Below are 12,672 nucleotides of genomic sequence, written 5' to 3'. Positions count from 1 at the left end.
CAGCCCATCTCGCTCTCTTCTCTCCGGGTCTCTCGGAATCCGGTAGAACTTCAAGTCTCTCTGTCTTCTCCGTCTATCTTCTCTGTTATTGCAACCGACCGCCACACACGGCTTCACCATTTTGATTATTAATGTTAACGAGCAGAAAAACACGTCGTAAATAGGAGGAATGTACGTAGCCGTAACAGGGAAACATGATGTGTTGACGGACAATTGGGCGGCACCAGTCAGGAGGAAGGAGTTGTGACGTCACGTGGGTAGGGTCTATAGGAAGTTATGTATGAGGGGGCAGTCAGAAATGTGTTCTATGTACTCATCATGCTCCAGCAGCCCCCACCCAAGTGCTTATAGTAACGGCATTTTCTTCATTGAATTGGGTCGTTAGCAGTGTCCAAACCCAACCTAGAGAAATGGATTGCACCTTCAGACCTGTCCAACTTGGGTGTCCCATCTGAGGACTAAGCTCCTGCTGGTAAAGCTCTTAAGGTCACCGAGGCACGCAAACCCCCTGACCACAATAAGGTTGCAATCCCTCAAGGGGAGGTGCGTTGGTGAAAATTAGGAGACCCTATGGAAGCCTGTGTGCTTTCTAACATATTTGTTCATATGGATATTTAATATCAATTTTAACAATCTTGAGAGATTCAAGTAATAGAACTAAACAATTATAATTATTTTTTAATTATTTTTTTTTAAATAACTTTTTGTAAAATGTCATTTTAAATGAATGCAATTTCTGTTGAGGAATAAATTAAGACACCCACACGTTCAATCCACTTAAAATGGCTAAAATCACACACAGGTGCACATGATTAGAACATCATTACCCAGTGTTTTGAAGGAGGCCCGCCTTTTTTAAACACCACATTTAGTTTGGTGTGCCCCTGACTGTTGAAGTGAGAGAAAACACCATGGTGAGATCAAAGGAGCTCTCTGAGGCCTTCAGAAAGAAGATTGTAGACGCTTATGAGTCTGGTAAGAGATTTCAAAAGATCTCAAAAGAATTTAAAATCAGCCGTTCCACTGTCCGGAAAATAGTCTACAAGTAGAGGACATTCAAAACAACTGCCAACATGCCCAGGTCTGGCCATCCAAGCAAGTTCACCCCGACAGCAGACCGCAAGATGCTAAAAGAAGTCTCCAAAAACCCTAAAACATCACATGACCTACAGCAGGCTCTTGCTACTGTTGATGTGAAAGTGCAAGCCTCTACAATCAGAAAGAGACTTCACAAGTTTAACCTTCATGGGAGGTGTGCAAGGAGGAAACCTTTGCTCTCCAAGAAGAACATGAAGCCCAGACTGAAGTTTGCCAGAGTGAATGTAGGCAAATACCAGGACTTCTGGAATAATGTTCTTCGGACAGATGAATCTAAAACTGAATTATTTGGACACCAGAACAGAGGACATGTTTGAGGCAGGGGTTAGGGTTTGGGGATGTCATGGTTTGGGGATGCTTTGCTTAAGCAGGACCTGGCCAACTCACCATCATAGAATCCACCATGAATTCTATCGTGTAACAGAGGCTGCTTGAAGAACATGTGAGATCAATAGTAGAAAAATTAAAGCTGAAGCGAAACTGGACCCTGCAACATGACAATGACCCAAAACATACCAGTAAATCCACCAAGGAGTGGCTGAAAAGGAAGGAATGGAGAGTCCTGGAATGGCTGAGTCAAAGTCCAGATCTTCATCCCATTGAGATGCTGTGGGGTGATTAGGCATTATGCAGGCTGTAAATACAAGAAACCCCTCAAACATGTCAAAGCTGAAAGTATTCTGCATTGAGGAGTGGGGCAAGCTTTTTTCAGACCATGTTACAGACTGGTAGATGGTTGCAAAAAGCATCTCACTGAAGTTATTTCACCCAAAGGGGGTAAAACTAGCTATGAGTTGGTAGGGTGTCCTCACTTTTTCCTCAGTTAGAATATGCATTTTTGTTGATATATTTGGTTTAATGAGTAAAACAATGTTCATTTTTGTTGTTTACCTGCAATTAAATCACTTTCTTTTCCAGAGATAAAGAAAAACAAGATCAGACATTGATATGAGAACATTTCTTAATAAAGAACTAAATATTTCATGGGGTGTCTTAATTTTTTCACATGACTAAGTGTGTTTAAACAACAACAATTTGTTCATCGAGACACTTTTCTTGTTGTGAATCATTTCCAGTTAATCAGACATTCAAAGCATTCAACATTCTCACTGTTTGAATGGTAAAATTTGCTTCAATGTGAAATTTGATGCTGAACTTGGAATTTTTTCATGTGTGCCAGCAATACGCTCCCATCGATGGCGGTCCATAAAAAGTTAGTTTTCCGTGTTAAATGAGAGTCGTCTCTGGCGCCTCCACTTCGCTCTACGGTTTTTAAACCAAACCTAAAAACAGAAGACAGAACAAGACATCACTTCCCAACAAACAAATAGTACTGTACTGTATGAAAATGATCGAATTACCTCAACTCTCTCTTCTCTGAGACGAGTGGTCTGCGCTAACTTTTCCCGGGCATTTACGTCCGGGTAGTGGTTCCGTAGGAAGAGTTCTTCCAGGGCATCCAACTGCTCCTCGGTGAAGATGGTCCGGTGCCGCCGGGTCCTCCTGGGCTTTTGGGCCACCACCTCCACATACGCTTCAGCTTCATCGTCTTCTTCTCGAACACCGGGTTCCGACATCCCAGCCCAACCTGTTATCAGAAAAAGCACTATGGATTTGTTTTTTAAATGAATGAAATTATTTATGTCAAAATTACCGTAATTTTCTGACTATAAACCGTTACTTTTTTCCCTTATTTTGAATCCTGCTGCTTATAGTCCAGTGTGGCTTACTTGCTGATTTATTTGGGTTAACAGGTTCTGCTTTATTTGACAGTGGCGTCATACCAAATACCATAACTAGCAACTAATGAAACAACTGTAACAGCAACTGAAGAAATAATTTGCACAAATAATGAATTTTCATTGTTATTTACATCTGTAGCGCTGCAATGCATGCTAGGAGGCATGCTGGACGACAACAGTTTTGACAGCAGGTGGCAACAGAGGTTGACTGTCTCCCCCAAGGGAGCATTGATGGACATATGAAGCTTCTTGTTTTATAGCCCTCATTAGTAAACATTAAAACGCTGCACGGACCATGTGTTTATGTCTATATTTCCATCATTTCTTGTCCTTTTTCAAAACCGAAAGCACCACGAAAAACGACATATTCCAGGAGCTATCGTGAGGTCGTGAATGACGGACGTAATGTGAGCATTTTTAATCACCTGAGGGAGGCAAGGTTGCGAGCCATGGCCGGTTGGCTTGGGCGAGCGACTTTGAAACGTGCGGAATTAATCGAAAACGAAATTTAGCGCAAGCTAATGCATTATTTCATCAACTTGAGGAAGAGGATGGGCACCCAACCACGCCTTTGGCCCAGCCCACTCCACCGCAGCGTTCAAAAGAACTGAATTTTTAGATAACAGCTGTTGCAGCTCAGGAACATTTCTATGTAACCTTGTTTTGCCGACCCTCCGTCGTCTGTTTTGCCTTGTTTTTTGACCACTGTCAACGAATAAATTGTCAACCTGTTTTGGGTGAGCCTTCTTCAAACTTTTGGAACTTGGAGTCAGTGCAAAGGGTTAACACCAGAGTGAACGCGCAGAGTTTTGCCCCCTTCCGGTCGATTTCCCGGAGTGGTGCCCGCAGAACATCATTTCGTTCGGCTGTCGCTGTTTTCCGCGGCTTGGCAGGGGGGGCCGAATGGAATGGAATTTTATTGACATAATCATCGGTATCATTGACAATCATTGACAATTACAAAATGTGATATGATTTTCCCGAAGGAACCGAAGAGAGGACAAAGGCGGACGGGATGAAGCATATGCTTATCAGTTTCCCGTCCCCCATACAACTAAAGACGCACATTCAGGCATACATCGAAACTGTACAATAAAACAATCAACAATCTGAGTTTAATAACTTAGCGTCCAGTCAAGCAGCTCAATTGACAAGGATCCTGCAATCAGAGACCCAAGTGTTGGCTATTTTACCGGCTTTCTTGAGTTGACGTGCTTTTCTTGCAATTTCGGCATTTCGGCGGGTCAAGTTGTCATTCAAAAAAATCTTCGACCCTTTCAGGAGGCGGCGTTGGTTAAGCAGGGCAGTCTTGGTCTTGTGGTCTGCCAGCTTCATGAGCACCGTCGCCGGTCCTCTCCCCCCAGATGGGAGCAGAAGGCAGCGACGGATGTCCAGCGGTTCCATGTTTATTCCATACTCTTTCAGCTTAGCAATTGCCAGTAGCGACACTGTGTCCCCTGGGCTAGGCGTAAGTTGTAATCCAGAAATGATGAGCTCATTTGCGCGTCAGCACTGGTCGAGATCGTCAGCCAAAATTTCCAGCCTCTTGATGTGAACATCTCTCTCCTCGACCGCCTGCTTGAGTGTCTCGTTTTCAGCGCGAAGTAACTGGAGCTCTCTGACTATTTCTTGATTCTGGTTTTGAATCAAGCTAGTCAAGGAGACCTCCAACTTCTGTATGGAGGATTTTATTTCACCCAAGTCTCCAGGTTTCAAATTCTTTGGAGCCATACTGGGAGTCGAGCTTGCTGGCCCTGAGCGCTTATCGGTTAAGATAAGGGAATGCTTCAGAAGCTTAGAGTGCGGCTGTACGCGCTGAAGGCTGAGCAGCGAATGAATTCCTTCATGTTGAATGTTTCGCCTAACAAGTTGAATATTATCAAGCTTCAAAACGTTTCATTGAGCAAGTTTGGTTGTCAATGGGACATCGATATTACAAATTTTGGCAAAAAGATTTTTTTTTTGTCTTGTTGGGTCCAAAATATTGAAATGGTCAGTGAAGAAAACAACAGTTTGGACATGAAGTTTATGGTGTCCTGAAAAATGTGACCCAACCAGGCCATTGTGATTTTTTTTTTCTTTGAAATATAAAGGCAACATCAAAGGCATGCAAATTCAAACAAAATAGGGCCAGGTGTTAAAGGGGTTAATTGCTAAATTAGCCGTCAGAGCTAAAGATGTCCCGATCGATCAAGATGCCGATTGATCGGGTGCGATCATGTCATTTTCAAAGTATCGGAATCGGCAAAAAAATATCGGACATGCCTTTTTTTTTAATATATATATATTTTTTAATTAAATCGTTTTCTAATTGTATTTAATGTTACAGACAAAATGTCTTACATTCATCCAGAGTCTTTAGTCTTGGCTTAAAGTAGGGCTATCAAATTTATCGCATTAACGGCAGTAATTACTTTTTTTTCAATTAAACACGTTAAAATATTCAATGCAATTAACGCATGCGCTGCACGACCCACTCACGCGTTGTCGCGTTCAATCTATAATGGCGCCGAATTTACCTATATATAGAGCTGACAGGCAGCGTAAAATGAGTAGAGAGAATTTTGGCAGTCTTTGGAGCCTCGTTTTAATTGGCTAAAGCCTTAAAATCCCTCTCTCAACTATTAGAAATATCGCGTGCTGAAGAACGGTAGTGGTTGATCTTTTCCTTAACACCCTATGTTACTTCCCAACACAGAGAAGATATATCAACTGGTGCCACTACGCACAGTCATGGTTGCGCTTCCCATCATGCATTTGGGCAGAACAGTTAAATGACTACAGTATCATTTGCTGAAAGCTCAACACACTAGATGGCAACATTTAGTCTTAATATACAAAGTCACATTTATCCTTTAAGAATTACAAGTCTTTCTATCCGTGGATCCCTCTCACAGAAGGAATGTTAATAATGTAAATGCCATCTTGAGGATTTAATGTCATAATAAACAAATACAGTACTTATGTACTGTATGTTGAATGTATATATTCGTCAGAGTTTTATTCATTTTTTTCTTAATGCATTGCCAAAATGTATATGATCGGGAAAAATTATCGGGAATGATTGGAATTGAATCGGGAGCAAAAACAAAAAAAAGCAATCAGATCGGGAAATATCGGGATCGGCAGATACTCAAACTAAAACGATCGGGAGCAAAAAAACGTGATCGGAACAACCCTAGTCAGAACAATATACAGTGCCTTGCAAAAGTATTCGGCCCCCTTGAACCTTGCAACCTTTCACCACATTTCAGGCTTCAAACATAAAGATATAAAATTTTAATTTTTTGTCAAGAATCAACAACAAGTGGGACACAATCGTGAAGTGGAACAAAATTTATTGGATAATTTAAACTTTTTTGACAAATAAAAAACTGAAAAGTGGGGCGTGCAATATTATTCGGCCCCCTTGCGTTAATACTTTGTAGCGCCACCTTTTGCTCCAATTACAGCTGCAAGTCGCTTGGGGTATGTTTCTATTAGTTTTGCACATCGAGAGACTGACATTCTTGCCCATTCTTCCTTGCAAAACAGCTCGAGTTCAGTGAGGTTGGATGGAGAGTGTTTGTGAACAGCAGTCTTCAGCTCTTTCCACAGATTCTCGATTGGATTCAGGTCTGGACTTCGACTTGGCCATTCTAACACCTGGATACGTTTATTTTTTAACCATTCCATTGTAGATTTGGCTTTATGTTTTGGATCATTGTCCTGTTGGAAGATAAATCTCCGCCCCAGTCTCAGGTCTTGTGCAGATACCAACAGGTTTTCTTCCAGAATGTTCCTGTATTTGGCTGCATCCATCGTCCCGTCAATTTTAACCATCTTCCCTGTCCCTGCTGAAGAAAAGCAGGCCCAAACCATGATGCTGCCACCACCATGTTTGACAGTGGGGATGGTGTGTTCAGGGTGATGAGCTGTGTTGCTTTTACGCCAAACATATCGTTTTGCATTGTGGCCAAAAAGTTCAATTTTGGTTTCATCTGACCAGAGCACCTTCTTCCACATGTTTGGTGTCTCCCAGGTGGCTTGTGGCAAACTTTAAACGAGACTTTTTATGGATATCTTTGAGAAATGGCTTTCTTCTTGCCACTCTTCCATAAAGGCCAGATTTGTGCAGTGTACGACTGATTGTTGTCCTATGGACAGACTCTCCCACCTCAGCTGTAGATCTCTGCAGTTCATCCAGAGTGATCATGGGCCTCTTGGCTGCATCTCTGATCAGTTTTCTCCTTGTTTGAGAAGAAAGTTTGGAAGGACGGCCAGGTCTTGATAGATTTGCAGTGGTCTGATGCTCCTTCCATTTCATTAAGATGGCTTGCACAGTGCTCCTTGAGATGTTTAAAGCTTGGGAAATCTTTTTGTATCCAAATCCGGCTTTAAACTTCTCCACAACAGTATCTCGGACCTGCCTGGTGTGTTCCTTGGTTTTCATAATGCTCTCTGCACTTTAAACAGAACCCTGAGACTATCACAGAGCAGGTGCATTTATACGGAGACTTGATTACACACAGGTGGATTCTATTTATCATCATCAGTCATTTAGGACAACATTGGATCATTCAGAGATCCTCACTGAACTTCTGGAGTGAGTTTGCTGCACTGAAAAGGGGCCGAATAATATTGCACGCCCCACTTTTCAGTTTTTTATTTGTTAAAAAAGTTTAAATTATCCAATAAATGTTGTTCCACTTCACGATTGTGTCCCACTTGTTGTTGATTCTTGACAAAAAAAATTAAATTTCATATCTTTATGTTTGAAGCCTGAAATGTGGCGAAAGGTTGCAAGATTCAAAGGGGCCGAATACTTTTGCAAGGCACTGTATTGAATTCATAGAATTATTACCAAATTATTTGACAGTCATCCATCATTAACACGTTCACCGCCAGTGGTCATGTTTCAATGCCATTGACTGCAATAGCCGTCCAATCCATTGTGAGCGGAAGGGTTGGCAGTGAGTAATCACGTTCCAGATGAATTAATGGAATTCACAGATTAATCACAAACATGATACCACAGATTCACAATAAATTTTACAATTTAAATTTTTGTAGCCCACAAAATGGTGGCTGGCCTTACCTTGACGCGGATGGTCAGTTCTTCCGCCGCAACAGCAACAGCAGCAGCAGCAACAACACAAACGCCAAACGGGCGCATCGTCCCGCGCCGTTGAGGGATAGTTCCTCAGAATGTCTTCAATGGTGAACGGGAACTTTTGCCTCTCCATGTCGGCAGCCTCGGCAACACTGCTCTCTGCCCGAGAGATGTTTTCCTTATTTCAAAATAAAAAAAGAAAGGTAAAACCCCCTCTTCCAGACATAAAGCGGCTAATCTGGGTCTAGTTTTTGTGAAAAGGTTAATCTCACCTTCATTCCTTTTTCATCAGATTTTGGCTGCATAAAATGAGATGTGGAAAAGCGCCAAAGATCCTCATTGTTGGCGGGTTTAGAGAGCAAATCTCAGTATTAGAAAGACGGATTTAAAGGGAAAAAAACAGCAACGGTTTTCTTTCGGCATCTCAGATGATTATTGAAACAATAAATAATGAATATGATACTGGACGGATGGACGACGAACCATCTGGTGATGAGTTAATGATGAGTTTTTGGGTTGATTTCACAGCAGGCCGGCGATAGAACCAATGCATTTCCACAATGTGTCTAAGCTCCTCTCATGCGGCCTTTTGAGAGCTGATAACAATAAGCACCATCTCATCCCTTTCACGACGGATTTAATAGCTCGCCAGATGATATCTGCGCTCATTGTGCCCACGGATCACATTTCATTACCAGGGATTAACGCCGTAAAAACATGCAGTTTGGTTTAGGCACATTTGCTCAAAAGATGGCTTTTATTGGGATCAAAAAATAAACAGAAAAATAACAAATAGGATTGCCACTTGTAACATAAAGCAAAGCTATTGAAACAATCTAGTGCGCGCCAGAAACTATCTGGTAAACATTAGCATAGTGTAGCATTTAAACTAGTGGATCTTTGCTATGCAAGGTAGCAAATTGTTGGAAACATCGTTAACCGTTTAACACCTAAGCCTATTTTGGCCGAATTTGCATGCATTTGATGTTGTCTTTATATTTCAAAGAACAGAATGTTCACAATGGCCAAATTGGGTCCCTTTTTTCAGGACACCTTGCACTTCATGTCCAAACTGTTGTTTTCTTCACTGACCAATTATAATCCACATTTTGAACCCAAAAAGACAAACAAATCCCAAAATCTTTTTTCAAAATTTGTAATGTTGATGTCCCATTGACAACCAAACATGCTCGACCAACCGTTTTGAACAGAGATGTCCCGATCAATCGGGTCCGATCACGTCATTTTCAAAGTAGTGGAATCGGCAAAAAATATCGGCCATGCCTTTTTTTAATATATATATCTTAATTAAATTGTTTTTGTAATTGTATTTAACGTTACAGACATAATATGTTACACTCATCCAGAGTCTTTAGTTTAGGCTTAAGGTAGGGTTATCAAATTTATCCCTATAACAGAGGTAATTAATAAAAAAAAAAAAAAAAGTATCACGTTAAAATATTTAACGCAATTAATGCATGCGCTGCACGACCCACTCACGCATTGTCGCGCTCAATCTGTAATGGCACCATTTTACCTATATAGAGAGATAAAAGGCAGCGTAAAATGAGTAGAGTGAATTTTGACAGCCTTTGGAGCCTTTTTTAATTGGCTAAAGGCTTACAATCCCGAACCCTACGATTAGAAATATCGTGGGAAGCAATGTGGGGAAGCAAAGTAGCAATTGATCTTTTTCTCAACACCTTATTTTATTTCCCAATGCAGAGAAGATATATCAATTGGTAGCACTACGCACAGTCATGGTTCCACTTCCCATCATGCATTGGGGCATGGCTACAGTATCATTTACTGAAAGTTCAACAAATACACTAGATGGCAATATTTAGTCACAATCTACATTGGGGCATGGCTACAGTATCATTTACTGAAAGCTCAACAAATACACTAGATGGCAATATTTAGTCACAATATACAAAGTCACAAGTCTTTCTATCCGTGGATGCCTCTCACAGAAAGAATGTTAATAATGTAAACGCCATCTTGAGGATTTATTTTCATAACAAATACAGTACTGTACGTTGAATGTATATATTTGTCAGAGTTTTATTCATTTTTTTCTTAATGCATTGCCAAAATGTATATGATCGGGAAAAATTATCGGGAATGATTGGAATTGAATCGGGAGCAAAAAAAAGCAATCGGATCGGGAAATATCGGGATCGGCAGATACTCAAACTCAAATTAGCGGGATCGGATCGGGAGCAAAAAAACATGATCGGAACAACCCTAGTTTTGAAGCTTGATAATATTTATTCATCTTGTTAGGATAAACATTCATCAGAAAAAGTAAGATTGAATAGTTTTAAGTTTGACAATTCAACACAAACAGCAGGTATGGTCATATGCATTTTTGGCCTTTACACATACGAGGGGTATTCAAAAAGTAATGCACCCAACTTTATTATGTACAAACAAATTATAATAGGAACATGTATTATACATCAAAAGAAAGGTACAAGTGTGAGGAGTACATTTTTACTTCTCCACCTCTCTCAAGAGCTACAGTCCACCTATGAACGAGGGGGCATGTATACCAGTGTTGGAGAACTCAGCCGGTTGATCTCAAAACCAATTCTTGACAGCAGTTTTCACTTCGTCATTGCTATATCTGTTGCCCCGGAGTCCTTCTTCGGGAGAATATGGCGGTTGTGGTATCACTGTCCATCCAAATGAAGTGATGACCTCCATGGTCCTGATGCTTGTTTGAGGACGTGCATTGTCATGCAAGAGGAGCACATTTGTCATGTCCAAGTTGGGCCGAACATGTCCAATTCTTGCTTTGAGCTTCCTAAGAGTCTCAATTAGGGTTGTTCCGATCATGTTTTTTTTTTGCTCCCGATCCGATCCCGATCGTTTTAGTTTGAGTATCTGCCGATCCCGATATTTCCCGATCAGATTGCTTTTTTTTTTTGCTCCCGATTCAATTCCAATCATTCCCGATAATTTTTCCCGATCATATACATTTTGGCAATGCATTAAGAAAAAAAATGAATAAAACTCGGACGAATATATACATTCAACATACTGTACATAAGCACTGCATTTGTTTGTGTATATATATATATATATATATATATATATACATACACATACTAAAATTTGAATTTTGTTTAAGACTAACAAAACAAAACAAAAACAAAAAAAACTTTCAGCATAAAGATATGACCGAAGAGGCACTGATTTTTATTAGATAAATTCGGACAGGGCTGCCTTCTTAAATCTTCGTTGTTGGGTGAAAACCTCGTATGACATTACAAGGAAAAAGAAAAGGGTTTAAAAACTGATTTTTTAAATTAACCCATTCAATCCCAGTCGTTTTCACTGAAACAACCACATTCGCTCCTGGGTGTTTTACTGGATTTTGACTGATTTTGCAAGGCCCACAGAAAATTCTGTTCTATTGCTATATAAACGTGGAACCCACCAAAAGAAAGATTAGACTCTTCTGTCAGTAGGAAGAAAAAGTTAGTTCATCTCTTTTTCCATTCTTGAGAAATCAGCATTAGAAAATAGCTTAGTTTGAGAAATTTCCAGTTTCTGATAAAAAAAGACAAATTGACCTTTTTGTAAACACATACATTTCAAACATAACTTTGACTTTAACACAGCTGTTTTTTGCTTTTGTGTGTGATCGTCCTACTCAGAATTCCCACACCCGGCATCCTGGACGTTCCTGATCATCCATCCGGTCGTCTTCAACCAGCGCCTTGGTCGTGCAACCTGACCGCTCGTTCCACGGGTTACGCCTCCTCTCCTCACTTCCGTTCATTGTCCAATAAGAGTTCTTACCAAATGTGCTACTGCCCTCCAGTGGCCAGTTTTATTGCTTTAAAATGGATTTTGAGCATTGTGCTTTGGAGCAAAGTTGCATCAGAACCTAGAGATGTCTCTTGTGAAAAAAAAAGGTAAAAGACGTATAAATACGTTTTTGGGACACTGAAACAATTAAAAATAGAACGTATTTATACTAGGGCTGTGAAAATTATCGCGTTAACGAGCGGTAATTAATTTTTTTAATTAATCCCGTTAAAATATTTGACGCAATTACACACAAATGCTCCGCTCAAACAGATTAAAATGACAGCACAGTGAAAGGTGTACTTGTTGTGTTTGTCGGAGTTTTGCCGCCCTCTGCTGGCGCTTGGGTGCAACTGATTTTATAGGCTTCAGCACCCATGAGCATTGTGTAAGCAATTATTGACATCAACAATAGCGGGATACTAGCTTATTTTTTGATTGAAAATTTTACAAATTTTATTAAAACGAAAACATCAAGAGGGGTTTTAATATAAAATTTCTATAACTTGTACTAAAATTTATCTTTTAAGAACTACAAGTCTTTCTATCCATGGATCGCTTTAACAGAATGTTAATATTGGTAATGCCATCTTGTTGATTTATTGTTATAATAAACAAATACAGTACTTATGTACCGTATGTTGAATGTATATATCCATCTTGTGTCATCTTTCCATTCCAACAATAATTTACAGAAAAATATGGCATATTTTATAGATGGTTTGAACTGCGATTAATTGCGATTAATTACGATTAATTAATTTTGAAGCTGTAATTAACTTGATTAAAAACTTTAATCGTTTGACAGCCCTAATTTATACGTTTTTGGGAGCAAATGAGTTAATTAGAAAAAAAAAAAAAAGAAAAAGCAACTTTTTCCCTCCAAACATTGGTATTAATATTATTTTCTGACATTAATAA

At 39.9% G+C, this 12,672-nt stretch overlaps 1 protein-coding gene across 1 annotated transcript; it reads right to left on the bottom strand.

The window, feature by feature from the left end:
- Window positions 1–2,041: 2,041 nt before the first annotated feature.
- LOC130905835 (homeobox protein goosecoid-2) lies at window positions 2,042–10,068 on the bottom strand. Its single transcript, XM_057819558.1, has 4 exons — window positions 8,205–10,068; window positions 7,918–8,110; window positions 2,460–2,686; window positions 2,042–2,381 (listed from the first exon to the last, which is right to left on the bottom strand). The coding sequence occupies exons 1-4, from the start codon at window positions 8,235–8,237 to the stop codon at window positions 2,313–2,315; spliced, it is 522 nt and encodes a 173-aa protein (XP_057675541.1). The 5' UTR covers window positions 8,238–10,068; the 3' UTR covers window positions 2,042–2,312.
- Window positions 10,069–12,672: the final 2,604 nt, after the last annotated feature.

Source organism: Corythoichthys intestinalis, chromosome 17 (genome assembly GCF_030265065.1).
Source record: "Corythoichthys intestinalis isolate RoL2023-P3 chromosome 17, ASM3026506v1, whole genome shotgun sequence".
Lineage (NCBI taxonomy): Eukaryota > Metazoa > Chordata > Actinopteri > Syngnathiformes > Syngnathidae > Corythoichthys > Corythoichthys intestinalis.
The sequence above is the reverse complement of the archived record's forward strand: the minus strand, read 5'-3'. Positions and strand labels throughout refer to the sequence as shown.